Source organism: Nilaparvata lugens, chromosome 13 (assembly GCF_014356525.2).
Source record: "Nilaparvata lugens isolate BPH chromosome 13, ASM1435652v1, whole genome shotgun sequence".
Classification (NCBI taxonomy): Eukaryota; Metazoa; Arthropoda; class Insecta; order Hemiptera; family Delphacidae; genus Nilaparvata; species Nilaparvata lugens.
In genome coordinates this window covers 3,368,853-3,389,916 of record NC_052516.1, presented here as the reverse complement: position 1 = coordinate 3,389,916, position 21,064 = coordinate 3,368,853, and the positions used below count along the sequence as shown (strand labels likewise).

At 33.6% G+C, this 21,064-nt stretch overlaps 1 protein-coding gene across 1 annotated transcript; it reads left to right on the top strand.

Annotated features, from left to right (window-relative positions):
* The first annotated feature begins 325 nt into the window (after positions 1-325).
* On the top strand, positions 326-19,568 carry LOC111058753 (pancreatic triacylglycerol lipase-like). The gene is made up of 10 exons (XM_039439588.1): positions 326-509; positions 1,408-1,560; positions 2,929-3,209; positions 5,686-5,926; positions 8,954-9,184; positions 11,242-11,418; positions 12,036-12,128; positions 13,508-13,622; positions 17,200-17,403; positions 19,380-19,568. Exons 1-10 carry the CDS (start codon positions 419-421, stop codon positions 19,474-19,476), a joined length of 1,683 nt encoding a protein of 560 aa, XP_039295522.1. The 5' UTR covers positions 326-418; the 3' UTR covers positions 19,477-19,568.
* The last annotated feature ends 1,496 nt before the right edge of the window (positions 19,569-21,064 follow it).

Here is a 21,064-nt window from a genome sequence, read left to right as displayed (position 1 = left end):
GAAAATGTGTTGATTTTATTTTGATGAAATGGCTGCACTCCTGACTCTGAGCCGGCAAATTCAAACTTCGCTAAAAAGACCGTGCGTCAGAGATGGAACAGAGAATAATCATGAATTTGACATTTTCTATGACTATTCACAAGATTCCATGACATAACTACATCATCTAGCACTTCTATTGAATAACTTCAATCAATTGAAAGGCATTTTTACAATAATTATTGAACTATAACGGCAGGACGACTGAATTACGCTCACTGAATAGTTTATGACAAGGAGAAAGTGGTTTCTCTTGTACTATACTCAGCATTGCATAATCCTGCTTAGTTGAAAAAATGACTAACCACAGCAGTAAGCAGTCACATGAAGTCCTTGTTGGAATCAGTTTTAGTATTCTTTGAATTTTTGCGAGTTCATAATGATTTTAAATCGTTTTTCGAGTTTGGGTATAGGTTTTTTGGTGATAGTATTTACAGCAAGCTCCAGTTCAACTGAGATTGTCTCAAATGGTTAGTATATAGGTAGTTGAAATCAGAAGTTATTTTATAGCGCTAAAATTATTGTAGTATGATAAGAAAATATAATATAGAATCAGGTCTTTTAAATGCGAAAGAGTTCTCATAAGGGTATATTCTTGGTTTAAACATTGCATTATAAAATAATTATTATTTGAAGGTAGGTAGTATATACAAAACTAATGTGCATGCTATATTCGTGCTATCTAAATGAAGAAACGCCTCAAGGTCGTTGATATAAGATCAGGTCAAAGACTCCTATATAAAAACATCAAAAAATTGTGCTATATGAACAAAATTCCCTATAATATATTTGATTGACTTGTAAGCATTACAGTATATTGTAATTGAGTATTGTTTTATATAAGTTCCATTTAATTAATATTGATCTTTTGAGAAGAAATCTTTTAGTATTATATTATCGATCATATTCCATCATTTTTGTATAAAATGAAGTAACGTTCATATAATTATTTCCTATGATATCTACTCATCCTTTTGATATTATTTTACAGGAAGCATATTATAGGAGTCTGCTGAGCATTTTTTATTTATACTGTATAACTGTCTTACATTCATATCTTATCAGTATAGTTAACCTACACAAAAATATTGATGAATTTATAATTTATATACAATATAATTTAATAGCACTTATTTGGATTCTCAACAGTTAAATTGTAATCTATTCCATAGTATGTCATCCTTCAAATTGCTTGAGAAACTGATTTTGATTGGATGGAAGCATAATAATGTTATTTATATGAGGAACCCTGACAATTTTAAGAGAATAAAGGTTTCTACTACTTCTTATTACAAACCTACCTCCTAAAGTTCAATTGCTAGTTTTTTTATAAATCATTTTATACATTTTTCAACGTTTTCTTCACAGAGCAAGATGAAGGGGTGGTGGTACTTCATAGAGCTGGTCAGGCCATTCCAAAAAGAGTTGCATCCATGGGGAATACCCTGAGAGAGAGATTCGCCAGAAGACAGGAGAGAATGCAAGAGAGACGCAGCCGGACAAGGAAGGAGATATGTTATGGTTTGTTAAATTTATTCAAGAATTATTCAATTCATTATTATTTTGAAATCAGTTATAGTGATATATATATATATATATATATATATATATATATATATACATAGATTTCATGTTTATCTAGTTCTATAGTGATTTAAGTATTATTGTAGCTTATTTATTAAACTTAGCATGTCCATGAGGACTTCTCTGAGATGCTACTGTGTATATACTTACAGAAAACCTATTTCATCTGCATCCCATCATTAATTATTAGAAGAACTGTTGAATTCAGACTAGTATTTTTACTTTAATTACCCTATTACCATAAGTAAGGAAAGTATTGCTTTCCGAAAAAAATTACGTTTCAAGGTCCCCTGAGTCCAAAAAAGTAGTTTTTGGGTATTGGTCTGTGTATATATATATATATATATATATAAATGTGTGTGTGTATGTGCGTCTGTGTACACGATATTTCATCTCCCAATAAACGGAATTACTTGAAATTTGGAACGTAAGGTCTTTACAATATAAGGATCCGACACGAACAATTTCGATCAAATGCGATTCAAGATGGCGGCTAAAATGGCGGAAATGTTGTCAAAAACAGGGTTTTTCGCGATTTTCTCGAGAACGGCTCCAACGATTTTGATTAGTTATACCTGAAATAGTCATCGATAAGCTCTATCAACTGCTACAGGGCCCATATCTGTAAAAAATTCAGGATCTATGCAAAGTTTGATTTAAGATTCTCAATTATCAGGCTTCAGATACAATTTAAACAAAAAATTTCGAGTGGAAAAGATTGAGCATGAGAATTTCTACAATTATTAATGTTCAGTAACATTTTCACCTAAAATCAAAAATAAGCTCGAAATTCGAGAAAATGTGATTATCCAATTGCAAACTGTTGGCAACTGTTGATTCTATCATAGCCACCTCTAATACAAGGCCCCGGCTCACGATATTGCAACGTCGCAGTGTAGGCCTAGAATCTAATACATGATTGGTGAAAAAGATCAGCTGGTATTTTTTAAAATCTTTTTCACCAATCATGTATTAGATTCTAGGCCTACACTGCGACGTTGCAATATCGTAGGCCGGGGCCTTGTATTAGAGGTGGCTAAGATAGTGGACTTGAGATGCGCGGGAACACTAGCGTCAGGTGATCAATTTTCATAACGGCAAGGAAATTTGTGTGAGTGCGCCACACCAGATTTTTTCCTCTTTAAACTTCACGTTTACTTTCACGGTGAAAGCTCCACTCCAATCACCTCTTTATTTTGAATAGGTTATATATTTTTGTCTTCAATTATAATAATTATTATAGTTTATAACAAATGGTTACGGTATTCATAATTTTTATGAGCTGTTTCAATTCATATTTTGCAGAACTTCTAGGCTGTTTCCCGATGGCTCTCTCGAAGCACCAGCCTCTGAAGAAGACCCCACAGTCGCCCTCAGACGTGGACACCAAGTTCTGGCTGTTCACACGCGGCGACAGAGACGCGGCGACTGAGAACGCGACTCAGCTACACTACGGCGACAGACGCGAGTCGCTCATCAACTCCAACTACTCTGCCAAACTGCCAACTAAGATGTTAGTTCACGGCTACAAGGGGAGTGGCATGGACTACGCCGCTCGGGCTATTGCTAACTTGTGGCTCAAACTGGTCAGTTCAAACTTGTTTTCAATATTTAAACAAAAACAAAACTAACAATAGTTAGAAGACAACTCATTTATATAAGTACAAGATTCATAAATGAATTGCCTTTTGATCTGGAAGCAAAAATTAATTACAAAATACTGAAAAATTGGATAAGAGAAAAGTATTTCTTTTCAATTGAAAGCATTATCTTTTTTTTAAAAAAAAAAACATATTTCAAAGCGTGGGTAATTTTTTTTCTCTATTATTGTATAAAACTAGGAATCAACCAATGTATCAGATTTATTCAAGCATAACTAGCTGATTGCAACTCTCACCAGCGAGCAAGGCTTGATTCCTTTTGCTGGTGATGCCAAATTACCATTAAGAAGTATCTAATTATGATTCTGGTATTATTTATGCTTAATTTTTATTTTATTATTTTATACTTTTGATTATGAAGTTATGTATTTTCTTTTATTATGTTTTGAATATGTATTTATTGTATGACAAATAAATGATTTTATTTGATTTGAAACTTGATTTCAATATTTAAACTTGGTTTTATCATGGTTCTAATATTCAGAGACATCGCCTATTATTATTGTTTAAACCTAGGTACCGAAATATCACCATACAAAAATAATTATTAATACCGTACAGGTGAAAGAAAACTGGAAGAGATTACTGTAATTCAAGGAGTAAGACAAGGGTTCAGTCTACAACCAACTTTATTTGACATTATATATTGACCACATTTTCATAGAATGAGTATATATAAGCTTATGCTTTAAGGGCCAGCATGTTGTATGAGATCGAGTAGGCTATGCAGAATAGATTAAAACATTTTGAACATGGCTTTAATATCAAATCCTTTTTTGATATCAAAACTTGCTGGTTTCAGTATATTGAAACTAGATTTCAATATAAAAACTTGATTTTAGAAATTCAATCATAAAATCTTGGTTTAGGATGTTGTCATGCTTGTTTATAAGATATCAGTATGAAATATAACACACAGGAGCAATGTTCAATAATATATTGAAAATAGTTATAAAATATATTCGTTCATAATGATGCTTCAAATTTCACCAACAATATCATATTATTCTTAATATTGAATCTATAACAATAATGGATAGAGTGCTTGCGTAGCAGCATAGAGTTCCCGGGTTCAAACCCTCTCAATACCAGAAGTTTTTTAACCAGATCACTCCCGTGTTATCGGATGGGCACGTTGAACTGTCGGTCCCAGCTGAAGTATGACAGTCGTAAGACCCATTGATGGCTTAAATTATATATTCAGGCGGTGGGACCTTCCCGCAAGGGACTCCCCACCAACAAAAGCCATACGAATTTACTAACAATAATGCTAGATTAAAGTTCTAGAAACTATAACATTATATGAATAGAAATTCCGGGGAGAAAATGTCTTGGGTTGTGCCTGTTGGTCTTCCCCCAATTATTTTAATGACTATAATTAATTGTGCATCTTGAATCAATAAAAACTATGAATAAATGAATAAAGCTATTTAAAATGCTAGTGTGTTTGTTAATGGAGATTAATAATTGTGTCTGCACAAAGATAGCAGTGTGAGAGGATATAGATATAGAAATCCTTAATATAATAAGCATAATAGCTTCAAATTCAAATTCTTTATTCTGCCTGACATTTTTTACAATGTAAATGCTCGTAAAAAAATACAGTTAACCCTAAAAGGCCGCTGAAACTCGACCCTCCTAACTAAAAGATCATACGATATAGTACATGGAATTTTTCCATAATTATTGAAAAAAAAACAATTTTTTATTTTTTAAAAAATGTGGACGTTACATTAATAAAACTGTGTTCTCCACAATATATTCCCTTATCCAATTGAAATTTCTCTCCAGGCTACTCAGAGTGTTTAAATGATTAGTCCAATGTATTAGAGTTGAGGAATCAAACTCACAACTGTAATACCCGTTATGGCCTAATATTATTAAAAGACATAGATTGGATCTTTTTGAGAAGAAACAATATTTTCAAAGGAATAATTCTTTAATAATTCACCAGGCACTTTGAAGTTAATTGAAGACATCAAAATATTTGGTAAAAATCTGAAGGAATATTATTTGGTGAGTTCTGTATTCTTTGCAGGAGTTTGACAACAGCGATCGTTGATTTATTTTTCAAATTTTTTTCGTGTACTAACTATAGTTGCACCTTAAGGTGCGTACAGATATAGGCGCCTCCCACACGCTCCGCCCTTGTCCGCCATCGCTCCGCACTCGCACCGATCATGAACGTTACGGGAGATGTTAGCTGTTCTCGCGTTCCACTCTGCTTCCCGGTCGATCATCAATCGCTCTGCTCGAGTGACGTTCGATTGCGGAGCAGAGCGAAAGTCTGTACGCACTTTTATATGTAATTTTAACTGACGCTATTCGATCATATGTATTTGTACATGTCTGATATCTGATGAACACCCTTTTTCCAACTTTATTCTGGATTTTCTGTTAGGAAAACTGCAATGTGATCCTGGTAGACTGGGAGAAAGGAGCGGCAGGTCCGTCGTATGCTGTGGCTGCTGCCAACACTCAGCTGGTGGGGAGACAGTTGGCATTACTGCTCACTGATATGACGTCACTGGGGACCCCTCCACAACACATTCACGTCATCGGGTTCAGTCTGGGGGCGCATATTAGCGGGTTTGCAGGGAGGGCCATACAGCAGAGAGGGATGATGTTGGGCAGAATAACAGGTGAGTAGTATATGAAATTAAGTAATATCATAGAGAAAAGATAGCATAAGAAGATATCCCATGGTATAAGTATAGGACTATATTATATTATACTATATAGACTATTATAAGCTAGGGTGTAAGCTGATAGTCCTAGTAGTTATTTTTTGGTGAAGCTATGTGACGCTGGTAGTCTCTCATACTGGAGTCATTCTTACACTCCCACCTGACCAGTAATAATTAGATTGATTGATTGATTGATTTATATCATTTCCTTTGCCAGGTCTGAAGAGAACATCAAGTTATAGAAATACATTGCAAACTCAAATCACAGAGACAAAGAGAAAATTAAAAAATATAAATAAAATTACTTCAATTTTTTGAGTAATAGAATGATTTATGAGAGGTAGTCGTCAGTCACAGTAATCGGCTTCAGTTAACAAAATATCGGCTTGAAATGTTCAACATAAACGACCTATAAATACCATATAGTATACGGTATCTTCTTAAACTTCTTTGCATTGTAAATAAACTAATATTCCTCTATGGTAATTATGTAGAATAATACTCCTCACCTAGAGACTGTTCTGTGTGTTTGATATAAACAAAGCTATCATCTATCTCAATAATATTACTTCAAAGTTCAATTGAATAGGAATCAGTATAGGCCTAGAAGTTACCCTGAAGAAAACAAAAAAGGATACCACCAACTCAGTTACTGTCTTATTAAAAATGTATCTACATTATGCACAGGTATATTGTGGGATTCCTTCATATTAAAGTGAAATAAAAACGATATTGTCAGTTCCACATAATTTATTTGAGCCAAACTTAATTTTCAATGCACTAAAGCTGGGTTTACACCAAAGTTATTAACAAAATGTTGATAACTTAATCCTTATAGATTCTATTAGATTGAACGGAAGTTGACAAACACATATGTTCATCATGTGTATGATAAGCTAGCTATAATCAATCTAATAGAATCTATAAGGATTAAGTTTTCAACATTTTGTTAATAACTTTGGTGTAAACGCAGCTTAAGGCATCATCTTCAGTGTTCTTTTTGGTCAAAAGAATTATGTGGAACTGACAATATAGTTTCTATTTAACCTTAAAAATGTATTTATTTAAAATGTATTTATTTATTGAAACTTAAGTTTCAATGCACTAAAGCTGGGTTTACACCAAAGTTATTAACAAAATTTTTAAAACTTGATCCTTATAGATTTTTTAGATTGAACGGAACTTGACAAACACATATGTTCATCATGTGTATGATAAGTTATAATCAATCTAATAGAATCTATAAGGATAAGGTTTTCAACATTTTGTTAATAACATTGGTGTAAACGCAGCTTAAGGCATCATCTTCAGTGTTTTTTTTTTGGTCAAATGAATTATGTGGAACTGACAATATAGTTTTTATTCAACTTTGAAATGTATTTATTTATGGGCAAGTGAGGGATTCCAGAAAGTTTCAAAAATTACTGGGTGTCCAATGAAGCCAAAAGTTTAAAATAAACTATTAAACACTGTTAACAATAATGTTGCACTATACCCATGCTTATACCGTCTTATCATTCCCACTGACTTTGTTACATTATAATATAATATTATTATATTAATATAATAATATTATAAATATTATTTGATTTTATTTATTTAATTCATTTCACAATCATAATATTAAATTAATGATTGGGAGGGAATCAACAGGATAAACCCAAAATTGTAACATATTATTATCATCATCATCATCATCTACGGCTCTACAATCCAAAACGGATCTTGGCCTCCTCCATCAATCGCCTCCATTCTACTCTGTCCATGGCAGCACGTCTCCAATTTCTTACACCGAGCCTCCTTGCATCTTCAGTTACTGAGTCCATCCATCTCAGTCTTGGTCGACCAGGGCGTCTTAATTTATTATAATGATAATAATATTAATGTGCAAGAACTCAAGAGAGATTAACAAAAACTAAAAAATAGCAGTAGGTCTACACCAGACAGAAATAAGTCATTACTTCATGTAAGGCAAATGACCTTCATGAAAGATGTCACGTTCGCATATATACAGGAGTATTGGACGTAACAAAGTAAAGAGTAATATACTTTGAACTGACAATGAGAAATTGAAGTTATAACTCATCTATAAAGGGTGATTTTTAATTATGGTAAAATAATTCAATACGTGATAGTAGCTCTCTTCATTAGCGAACTATACAGAGTGCAAGATTTCGCCCGGAATTAAGTTCCTCTTTTCAAATACACCGATGCTGAATTGTTTGGGGACTAGTTTTTGAAAAAGTTATGCTGGATTCATATGGAAAAATATCTTAAAAATTGAATAAAACTAGTCTGGGAGCTGTAGTGTGAGTAGTTTTTGAGAAAAAAGTTGAAATATGCAAAAAATCTAAGTAGAAAAACACAGACTTCTACGTTTGATGCCCAATAAAACAGCAAATTTTTGTGGTGTAATGTACTACAGAAGAATACATTTTATTCAACTTTTATTTAAATTCAGTTCACACAGCTTACATAATACTTTTCAGAATTAAATTCTCTACAATTTTATTGCGAAAAATTATTTGTTCACTGGTCATTAAAGAAGGTTATTGGGCATCAAACGTAGAAGTATGTGTTTTTCAACTAAGATTTTTTTGAATATTTCAACTTTTTTCTCAAAAACTACTCACACTACAGCTTCCAGACTAGTTTTATTCAATTTTTCAGATATTTTTCCATATGAATCCAGCATAAGTTTTTCAAAAACTAATCCCCAAACAATTCAGCATCGGTGTATTTCACAAGAGGAACTGAATTCCGGGCGAAATCTTTCACTCTGTATAGCTCGCTAATGAAGCGTTTATGGATATGATGTTTATAAGAACTTTTTTCTTATTTTTACCACTACTATCACGTATTAAATTATTTCCCCATAATTAAGAATCACTCTGTATTTGAGTAAAACATGGCTGCAATCAAAAAGATGTTTGTGTTGTTGAAAAATCATCTAGCTTCTAATGTTCACCTTTTAATTTGAAGGCCTGGACCCAGCATCCCCCCTCTTCCGCCAACACCTAAAGGCCTCTCTGCCCCCCCTGACGACATCCGACGCTCACTTTGTGGATATCGTCCACACGGACGCGGCACGTGTCTGGTCCAACGGGTTTGGCCTTTTCGACGCATTGGGTCACGTCGACTTCTTCCCAAACGGAGGCAGGGATCAACCCGGATGTGCGCACTACAGGGCTTCCCTGATTGTCAGCCATCTTGGTGAGTTATTCATCAAAATCTAATCAAATCAAATTCATTTCTTGAAAAAAAAACAGTAACCGATATTTATCAAGGTTTCACTTTTTGTGTAGTTGAGAAGTTGATATTGTGGTAATTATTCATATTGAATGAAAAAGACTAAGAAATTGTCAAAAAACCACCGATTTATTGATAATTAGAAAGACCGGTTTTGGTTATTACACCATTGTCAATCTCTGATAAACCGGTTTATCACCGGTCATCAGTCAAACATGGTTTCTGATAAACCGGTTTATCAGAGATTGACAATGGTGTAATAACCGAAACCGGTCTTTCTAATTATCAATAAATCAGTGGTTTTTTGACAATTTCTCAGTCTTTTTCATTCAATTTATCAAGGTTTTTTTTAACCGATTATTATATTATTTATAGTACCTAACCGATTTTTTATCAAGGTTTCATATATCATAGAGTCTAAAAAAACACAATGGATTCAGCAGTGATTGAACATTTTTACCTCAGGTGATTGAGGTAAGTTATATTATAATGTTATGAAGCTTTATTAAATATACTATAATTTTAGAGGGATAGTCTATTCAAAAGCAATGCAAGAAAACATCTATTACTCTTGATTTCGACCATTATTTGACGTGTATTCATAGAACAAATTAATATCAACTTCCAATTTCAATCATAATTTTAGAGAGAACAGCGAGGAAAATATAGTATGATACCACATAATGTAATATAAGTTTTTTTCACTAATAAAGTATGATCTTTACAATCTGACTCAGCAATGAATAAATGTATTAGTGAATAAAAATATTCATTTTTAAATAAAAATATTTGAAAATAAACATTTGAATAATAAACATTTTTGAATAAAAATATTCATTTTTATTTATAATTTTTGGATAGTAGTTCTCATCGAATTTCCATCTAGCTGTTAACCCTGTTGTCAATGTCTGCAGTAGCAGAAGTCTTCGGGGTGATTTACAGCATTTATTTAGGATTTTCGTTAAATAATAATTATAAATGAAAATATTCTAAAATACTGTAGTTCAAATAACTGCTGATTTTTCAATCATAAATTTCAGAAGGCACAGTGAACTCGAGCGTCAATTTTGTGATAATTAGCTTCAATAGAGTTTATATTTTAGGTACCTACTAGAAAATATCAGCTTCAGAGCCCAACTCAATAACAATATGTTTCAAAGTGAAAAATATTGTAAAGTAGGCCTACGTAACTATACAATAATAGCTCCTGATTTTTGAAGTGACTAAACAATAAACGATACTATAGTAATTCCTTTCTAATCTTACGAGTTATACTGAATCGGTTATACATAATCAGTTGTGAATATTTAATGAAGTGTGATATTATTTTTCTCATGTTTTCCTTTTCTATTGTTCTGTTATGCTATCAGATAAATGTCATTAAGGCTTGTACTCGAATTTGTCTGTGAGCCTTTCTATGTTTGTATCGAATAAATACATGAATAAATTATATTCAGTAGAGGAATATTGTAAAATGAAAATGAAAATGTTTGTTTTATTGGCAGAAATATAAAATTACAACATCTCAGAAAATACATAATAAAAGCAATACAAATTTTACAACATGAGTAAATACTATTATAAAATAAAATGCAATGCCAATTGAGTATTTGCATCTCGAGGTACTAAACCTGTTTGAGATGGTGATATAAAATTGATTACAAAACTATAGCGCTAAAATGTAGTTATTGAGGCCGACAGTCGCATATGAAGTGACACATATTACATAACACTATCGATGATTAATCAATTTTAGCTTCGAAGTATATTGTACAATATTATTATATACAAGTCTACATGAGAATTCTAAAAAAAGTATCTATATTTTCACATTCCATTACAAATCTCTTGACATCTCTCAAAAACCTTGATCGTATCTTGCACTGCCTTATCTCAAATACTAAAAATAGCTCCTGATTTCAGAGGAGACAAAACAATAAATACAGTGGAGTATTATAATATCTTGTAAAGGAATATTGTGAAATACTGCAAATAATCTCTTATTACAACTATGATTTCAGAGGGAACAGTGAACTCCAGTGTGATCTGCAACCACATCAGAGCGTTCCAGTATTTCCTGGAAAGTATGAGATCTACTGAGACAGGCTGTGAATTCCTGGCCTTTCCCTGCGAACAAGGCTATGATGCATTCCAGGCTGGTCTCTGTTTTCCTAAACAGTGCAACAGTAGTAGTCATGGTGAGTTGAACCATAGAGAAAGAATAGCATAAATAGATATCTCATGGTATAGGGCGTTTATGTCGCAACTTTTACTGTTATCTCAAGCCGATAGTCCACGTAGTTCTTCCCCGTGAAGCGTTTATGTCGCAACTTTTACTGTTATCTCAAGCCGATAGTCCACGTAGTTCTTCCACGTGAAGCTTTATGATGCTGGTAGTCCCTCATATTGTGCCGTTCATACACTCTCACCTGATCAAAACAGTAAAAATAGACAATAATCGACAGTAATCGGCTTGAGATAACAGTAAAAGTTGCGACATAAACGCCCGCTATACCATGGAATATCTACTTACGCTATTGTTTCTCTATGGTTGAACATAATAACATAAATATCCAATTGACACTACACTCAGTTCATAGGCCTCCAGTTATATCATAGAGAGAAGATGGAGAGATCATTCTTATTCTTACTCTATTCTCATTCTATGGCTATATTTATATAAATTTTTATAGATCGAATTTGTAGATTAGGCCCATAGATGATGAAATTATTATTGAGAATGAGTAGTCAATGTATCAATATTGATTCAATACATGATTTTACTTATGGATTTGATTTTTTCTGCGTTATTTAGATGGATCCTGCGCACCTATGGGATTTTATTCGAACCTGAACCCAGCAAGAGGTCCCATGTATTTGGTGACAAGAGATAAGGCACCATTTTGTGGTAAGTATTATATAATACCTAAATAAATATATTCTTGAATTTTTAATTTGATCTGATTTTATTCAAAAAAAAATACAAACAATTTTGACCTTAAAGAAGCAGAACAGAGTTGAAGCCAACGTTGTCGTGTGTGTGTGATAATGCTTGTCCAATCAAAATTTAATTAATTCAAATCATCAAAATTCAGAAGGAACAATTTTGGATAATCCTGCTGATTATCTAATAAACTATGAATTGATTATGTGTTTTAATGAATGAACATACTATATTAATATTGGTCAGTCAACACATTTGAACAATCTATTAGTGATGCTATAGCATCCTATAGGAATGAATTCGATTCTTCAGTAAATAATAATTATTTACTGAAGAATCGAATTCATTTATGCATTTTTATCATTTATGCATCCTATTAATGCATTTCTCTTGTATCATCACCATCTTTATCCACAATTGATATTAAGACAGTTTGATAATACACTATCCTACGTTATAATAACAGTGGATAAAGATAGGAGTACAGTGTTGCCGTTTGTCTGCCTGAATTATATTTCTACATTGTTAAACACTGAATTGGCAACGTCGTGGAGCTAGAAAACGATAGTGCTATGTGTTTTGTGGAATAATAGACAAGGATAGCAACACCAAAGTTATAATCAAATACTGCCATTAGGCTATACTGCCAATTATTGTAAGACAACGTTTAATAACACTATAGTACGGCCCACGTTATAATGGCAGTATTTGATTATAACTTTGGTGTTGCTATCCTTGTCTATTATTCCACAAAACACATAGCACTATCGTTTTCTAGCTCCACGACGTTGCCAATTCAGTGTTCAACAATGTAGAAATATAATTCAAGGCAAACAAACGGCAACACTGTTCTCCTATCTTTATCCACTGTCATTATAACGTAGGATAGCCTATTATCAAACTGTCTCGATATCAATTGTGGATAAAGATGGTGATGATACAAGAGAAATACATTAATAGGTACTGAAGTGATATTGAATATTACCAGAAAATAATAAATTCTTGATATTTGTGTTGAAAAGTGATATCAGTGGATAATTAGTGGTATATAGTGGTATAATAGTGGTGATAATAGTGGTAAATTAGTGAAGTGAACAACTACAAGACTTAACCTATTTCGGACTATGTGTAACCTTATCTAAATTTGGAAGAGGAACAAGGTTTCCTTATTTTTTCTCTCTCTATCATTTCGATGATATTAGGCTACTTATTGTATGAATCAATCATAATTGTTGTTCTAATTTCAGCTATGTTTCCTTTTTTGATTGTACTTTTGATCACTTTCTTTACTGAAAAATAAAATCTATTTATTAATAAAATAATATTGTTATACATAATTACAGGAGAACAACTCAGAGCTACAGTGGTTCTATCGCAGAAGACCCTGAAAACTAGAGGATATTTACAACTATCCCTGGAGCATGGATTGGAATATACACACTTTCAACTCTACTGCGAGTAAGTTATCTTATAAACTAAAAAGTTCTACCACAGGAAAAATAGCATAGAAGAAAAGATTCCAGGCTATCTTTGCTCCATGGTTCTATACTCATCATAAAAGTGACTATCATTTCAAGTCTTTCCACTCAATTGAAAGAATAAGATATTGATATTGTCAATACCACTTCAATTTATTTGAAAATTGAATGAAAAAGACTAAGAAATTGTCAAAAACCAGATTTAGTGATACTTAGAAAGACCGGTTTCGGTTATTACACTAATTTTCAATATGAATAATTACCACAATATCAACTTCTCAACTACACAAAAAGTATTTGAAAATTAATTAATATTACAAAACCAGGTTTCATGGTAACACCTACCACATCTTCAGCTGAACTAATGAGTTTGTTATTGTTGAAGGAGCAGGGTATTCAATTATTCTTTCAATTATGGAGAAGTATCACAACATCTCATACCATACAAATCAAATTATCTTTCCACTTAATAAAGTTGATGAAAACACTGGATTGTTGTCAAAAATATAACTTATTTAAGTAATAATTTCACTTAAAATAAGTTATATTTTTGACAAGAACCCAGGGTTTTCATTAAGGATAGATATCACAATATCTGACCAGCAACAGTATCTGAAATAATAAAATTGAATTTCCAATCACCTATTGAATCTGGTTATAACAACAATAATATTGAATTGAATGACTGCCTTCATTTTTGACCTAGGAGGGCGAAGTCAGGGCGCAGTCGGCCTTTCCTTACACTTAACCCTCCAAATATTAATTATTAAATTGAATTTCCAATCACCTATTGAATATTATTGAATCTGGTTATAACAACAATAATATTGAATTGAATTGAATGACTGCCTTTATTTTCGACCTAGGAGGGCGAAATTAGGGCGCAGTCGACCCTCTCTTACACTTATAATCCTCCAAATATTAATTATTATTAAACGAAAATCTCAATTAAATGCTGTAAATTGGTTGTCAGTTTGGTGTGAGGGTAAGCATTCCTGACTGGTAATTAGGAGGTACTGGGTTCGATTCCCGGGCTGACAAATAATTTTTGTATAGTAGCGCTCATCGAATTTCCATCTAGCTGTTTACCCTGTTGTCAATATTTGCAGTAGCAGAAGTCTTCGGGGTGACTTACAGCATTAATTTGGATTTTCTTCTATGTAAATTTTCAATAAATTCATGATATTTCTAGGCAACATGCCACTTTTCATTATTAATGAATATCACTACATCTTCACAGTTTCATTATGAGGAGAAAATCAAAATAATTTAAGCAATGCAAATGAATGATTTGAATCACTTTGGAATAGCTTCTATCTTGTAATGAAAATAATAGTAGATGAACTCTAGATTCAACATATAAGTTCTTCCTGATAAAACGGAGCTTCATAGAAGACGCTTCATGTCAAGGTCGAACAATTTGATAACTTCCTGGAATGCTATTGAGATTATTATTATTATTATTAGCGTATGGCAAACACATAGACACATACATACACACACATGAATTCACAAAAATATATGCAGGTTTTTGACCTTTGTCAGCTTGAAAAAAAATATGTATATATAAAACAAAATAAAACCATCTATCTAGGTTATAGAATAAAATATATGACAAAGAAAAGTGTATATTTGCACAAGGAAATAGGAAATTACCAAGTCAAACTTGAATGTTGAACCAGGTTGGTTATGTAGGCTATTGCTTGTGGAGATGCTGCTACAAAATCATCTGAACCGCCCTGATAGGCTCGAATAGCACAATGCCGGATGATATGATTCATTGTTTGTCTAGCCTCTCCACAATCACAATCAGGGGAGGGCAATCTACCCCAGTCACTAAGAGATGCTCTACATCTTCCGTGCCCAGTTCTAATCCTGTTGATTGCTGTCCATGTTCGCCTTGGCAGATCAAACCCAGCCACACTCCTCCCAACAGAATACCTCAGACTAACACTGAGAGGTGCTCTATCCATCCACTCCTCCTCCCAGCTATCAGCAACAGAGAAATTCTCACGTTCTAGCCGCTCAGCCAAGCGCATATGGGAGGGCGCCTTGACCTCAGCCTGTTACCGAGCTCCAAAAGATATCTGTGGATTGGGAGTGCTCTGTCATTTTTTATCTTATTATACTCACGAACAAGAGCAAAAGATCTTCGCAGCCCTGGTGGAGCAATGTTGCTGAGAACTGGCAGCCAATATGTGGGGGTGGTTCTAATGGTCCCAGAAATAAGTCGCATGGAATTATTCAGCTGAGTGTTGACTCTATTCACATGGGCACTATTTATCCACACAGCCGCACAGTATTCAGCTGTGGGGTATACTAGTCCTAGGGCAGAACAGCGCAAAGTTGTTGCTGATGCTCCCCATGTTGTTCCACAGAGTTTTTGTAGAATATTATTCCTAGTTTTTAGTTTCTCAGCAACATTATGAAGGTGATTTTTGTAGGACAGAGTGCGGTCAAGCGTCACCCCAAGGTACTTTGGAAAGAAATTATGCTGTAATTGCGTGTTGTCAAACCTCACATCCAGTTTTACCCTAGCCTCCCCATTATTCAAGTGAAAACAGCACACCTCTGTTTTTTTCATGTTAGGGTGTAGCCTCCACTTGTGGAAATAAACTGAAAGGGAAGATAGGTCTTCAGTGAGGCTCTCTGATGTTGTCTTCATACTCTTGTCTTGAGTGGCCACAGCAATGTCATCAGCATACATGAAGATCCTTGATGGTATGTTGGGAAGATCTGCTGAGTACAAGTTGAAAAGGAGCGGGGACAAGATTGAACCCTGTGGCAATCCATTATTGAGTACCTTTCTTCTGCTTAGCTTATCATCCATGAGCACTCTGAAGCATCTGTTCTTTAGCATGTTATTTATCAATTGGATGATTTTTAGGCTTGGTAGAACATGCAGGAGTTTGAAAATGAGTCCCTCTCTCCACACTGTATCATAAGCAGCACTCAGGTCCACAAAGGCAACAGATGTTTTCAATCCCTTTTGGAAGCCTGCCTCAATATATGTCGTCAAAGAGAGAACCTGGTCTGTACAACTCCGTTTGGGTCGAAATCCAGCCTGTTCAATCGGTACATGCTCTAGTATTATTTTACTTATCCTATTGTAGAGAAGCTACTGAGATAATCACTGTATAACTGTATATTCAACTATTACAGTAGTACATAGATCTTTTACCTTGTTGTCAATATTTGCAGTAGCAGAAGTCTTCGGGGTGATTTACAGCATTTAATTAGGATTTTCGTTTAATAATAATTATCCATTAATTAGCATTTGAACAAACGCAAACTTCAAATTTGGTTCCATCTGTAAACAATAATATTTCTTGTATTAGATCAATACTGTGAATGATTTTGTTTTCCGTTTCAGATTTCGTGTATTCCGTGTACACCTGCTCTAGAACATGGTTTTTCCGAAAACGGGTTAATTTCCGAAAAAAATTCAATTTATTTATATTTGTTGTAAATTTCATATATTGTATTTTGAATATTATGTACATTTTATTGATTGTTTATTTGTATATTGATGGAAATAAATTTATTTGTATTTGTAGATTGAAAGATGCAGTAAAGGGAGGCATTGAGATGAATGCTCTGGCTGCTGCTAAATACAATTCAATTGGCGAAGATCTCACACCAGAAATAACGGCGCACTTTACGTTTCAATCACTCGAATTTCAGAATAGTGACAATTATTCCTTGTCTAACACACCGATATACATTGCCGAGGTGGAGGTCCAGTCACTGAAGGGTGTGAGGTGAGTAGACCCTAAAAAGTACCTACTTAAAATATCCCAACATTTCCTTTAGATTTGTCTGTTTATTAAAAAATATCGGGGACCGAGCTTCACTCTGGAGTACAAAAGTATAAACAATTTATTAAGAAAAAAGAAATTATAATAACATTCATAGTTCATACAGAAATGTTCTATCTAATCACAGTAAATTGAGATCAATTTCCAGAGGAATGCAAAAATTTCCCTCACAAAGGCCCAGTTGCACAAAAGCCGGTAACATTTTAATCCTGATTAACTTCACGTGAACCAAATCAGAGAAGATCATTTCAAAAAGATGGATCTACTGGAATTAATCAGGATTAAAAATAACCCGGCTTTTTTGCAACCAGCACCAAGTACCTGATTGAATGATTGATTACAAAAGTTCAACAGCTGAGTGATAATTTTGACACAGTCTCACACACATGAACTCGCTCACTCACTTCCATCACCAACAGACGACGAAATAATAATTATTATCAGCTGTTTTTCCAAGGATGAATAATAATTATCCTTTTAATGTCCTTCAGCAAGTTTTCCAGGGGTGACACCTAGTGCAATCGAATCTTTATATTATAAACCTACTATGTTCTGAATTTCTTCGTTGGAGCCGTTTTCGAGATCCGGTGAAATACAAACATATAGACCTCTAAACACCCTAACATAGAAACAGAAGTTGCTCGTTTAATAGTATAAGATTTCAATTTTTTATTAAAAATTCTACTATACAAAAATTTTAAATTCCACATTATGAATCTCGAAGATCTATGTATTTGTTGGCAAAGAATATTGTAAAATCTGTCAGTAGACTGTCATTGAAGGAATGTGTTATCTATTGATTCAAATAAGAAAATATTTATGGAATATCAAACAATATAATGACTATATAGTGAGGTCCACGTTATAATGACAGTATTTGATTAATTTTGTTGCTGCTATCATTGTCCTGTCACTCTACAAAGCTAATAGTGCTATCCTCTTCTACCTCCGCAATGTTACCAGATCGTTTTTAACAATGTAGGAATATATTATTAACATAATATTCAATCTCAATTATTGAAATTTATTATTCAATCATTGAAAAATAAACTTTATTGACGGATAAAATAAAGGTGATTGATCATTTTAGACTAGAATGAACAGTGGTACATTAGATATACCGGTATCAGGTACAGTTACTAAATGAGTTACAGTATATACACCGTGATTCAAAAAGAATACCACAACTTTGAAAATTGATAACTCTGCAAAGAATAAACGGAGAGTGGAGCACTATCTGTCATCGATTCGAGGAAGCTCTAAAGTTTTTTTAGTTCATTATTTGGAGCATCACCCCATTGGCACTCATCTGTCCGTGCCTATTTAAATAAAAACTATCCGAGGCAATGGATCGGCCGCCAAGCAGCTCGAGACTGAGCACTTCATCACTGGCCTCCAAGAAGCCCTGACCTCTCCCACTGCGATTGTTTTCTGTGGGGGTATGTTAAAGATAAGGCGTATCGACCTCCTCTACCAGCTAACATTGAGGAGCTCAAACAAGGAATAACAGCAGCTATACAAACTGTTACGCCCGATATGCTACTGAGGGTGTGCAACGAGTTCGAGTATCGTATTGATATCACTCGAGTGTCTGGAGGGGGTCACATTGAACATTTGTGAACTTGTTTTCTAGTGGGGAAAAACTTATTTTAATACTCTTCATTTTGATTTATAACCTAAGTTTCTATCATGTTTCCTTGATTGGATACAGATTTTCAAAGTTGTGGTATTCTTTTTGAATCACGGTGTATATGTTTATACTGTAGTATAGCAACTGTGAGTAGTATCAACTATCCTCTGGCAGTGGCAAGGCAGAGAACCGGCAACGCTATTCTACAATCGTTCTTCACTGCCAAAACGTGGATCTCAATATAGTGTGGGAATTCTTTGTTTTTCAACTGATTTTTGATTTCTTTCAGTTGGCGCTATTGTGGAGGTGACGTCATACTTCAGCAGAAGGATAACTCTATGTTTAGGACAGCTTCCTTACCACTCACTACCAAGGAGTGCACGTGAAAAATTATAAATTTGTTCTAAAATAGTTATTTGTGCAACTAGTGCGTAAAGTGACAATTTGCTGCACCGAAAGAAACGTTTACGCCCGAGCCGTAGGCGAGGGCGGAATGGTTTCTTGAGTGCAGCAGAGGAACTTTGCGCACGTATTTCACATTAAATTTTTCCTACAGTTACTATTGAATGTGAAAAGTGGGTAATTATGCTTAAAATTGCATAAAATGTTTTTCTGTGTAATTTTATTATTAATAAATAAAATTGAATAATGTAGTAGTGTTTGAATGGCGGGGGGGGGGGGGGCTGTGTGCTGAATGTGGTGGCTTTCGCTATCCTCGTCCTTGATATTATTATAACCTGCACCACAACACTATACCACAGTTACCAACTTAATTTTGATTTTGCTGCACTGGTGCTCCATATAACCTACTAACTATTTTGCGTTGCCATGTTGCAAATCTGGAGTGCAGAAAAATGTTTTCCCGCACTAGAGCGGAAAAGTGATTCTTTGCGTTCTGTAATCAGTGCAGGAATGGCCACTTTTCAAGGTAACTGTAGGAAAAAGTAATTTTTAGTTCTAAAAAAGTAAAATTTTAGTTCTAAAAGAGTACATTTTTAGTTCTAAAAAAGTAAATTTCTAGTTCCAAAAGATTTACTTTAGTTCTAAAAAATAACAAACTGTCCTTCAAATATGTCTATTGAACACTCAATGGTGCTATATTAGTGCTAAAGTTAAGATAATTTTGGAAACCAATTTTGTTTCAGTTTGAAAACTTCGAAAAAATATTCCATTTTTGCTTTGTTTTCGTTCAATTATTCTAATGAAATATTTCAATTAATGAAGTAAGTTACTGCTTCTAATTTGTATGATGCTCAAAAATTCCATACAATAATTGGAAAACACTTCACATACATGGGTTACTTTTTAAATTAATAAAAAAAATATAAAAATCTTGAAGTACCCTTTATTTTGAAGTATTTTTAAAAAATAAAGGGTACTTCAACATTTTATATTGTTTTATTAATAATCGGAAGTATCGTTAAATGAAGCACAGTAGTCTATTGCTCAAATAATATTTCATACTGTAATCAGAATATGGATTATACTATATTATATTATCACTGCCATAGATATTTTAAGGAAGTAAATAAGAGAATAAATAAATTTATGCTCAGAATCCACCCTGAATTTTATTTCCACCTACCGGAAAATAGGTCTGTATCACAGATTCTCAGCGTTTGTATCAAACTATTGTTTTAAAGCTTAAAGCTGGATTCGCACATAACAGTGACAGTGAACATATAATTTACATGTGTTCCAATTGGACTATTCACACTCAGCCCGGCCGAACGAGTATGAATACTCCAATTAGGACTTATAGGAATTATATTTTCACTGTCACTATTGTGTGCAAATCCAGCTTGAGAATATGAATTTCAGAAGATTTCCGTTCCAGAAAATAACCCTAGAAAGTTTGAAATCATGTTCACAACTCAAGTCAATTTACAATTCAAAATATTCGTTTATTTTCACCGTTTCTTTACAACTTTATAAGATCATATACCATAAGATACAAGAGCTAAGCTATAGGTA

Excerpts from the sequence above, each read along its gene's own strand:
- LOC111058753 (XM_039439588.1), top strand. The coding sequence starts at position 419 with ATGATTTTAAATCGTTTTTCGAGTTTGGGTATAGGTTTTTTGGTGATA. Across the intron at positions 1,561-2,928 it reads AAGGAAGGAGATATGTTATG|AACTTCTAGGCTGTTTCCCG; the intron begins GTTTGTTAAATT and ends CATATTTTGCAG. Across the intron at positions 5,927-8,953 it reads GATGTTGGGCAGAATAACAG|GCCTGGACCCAGCATCCCCC; the intron begins GTGAGTAGTATA and ends TTTAATTTGAAG.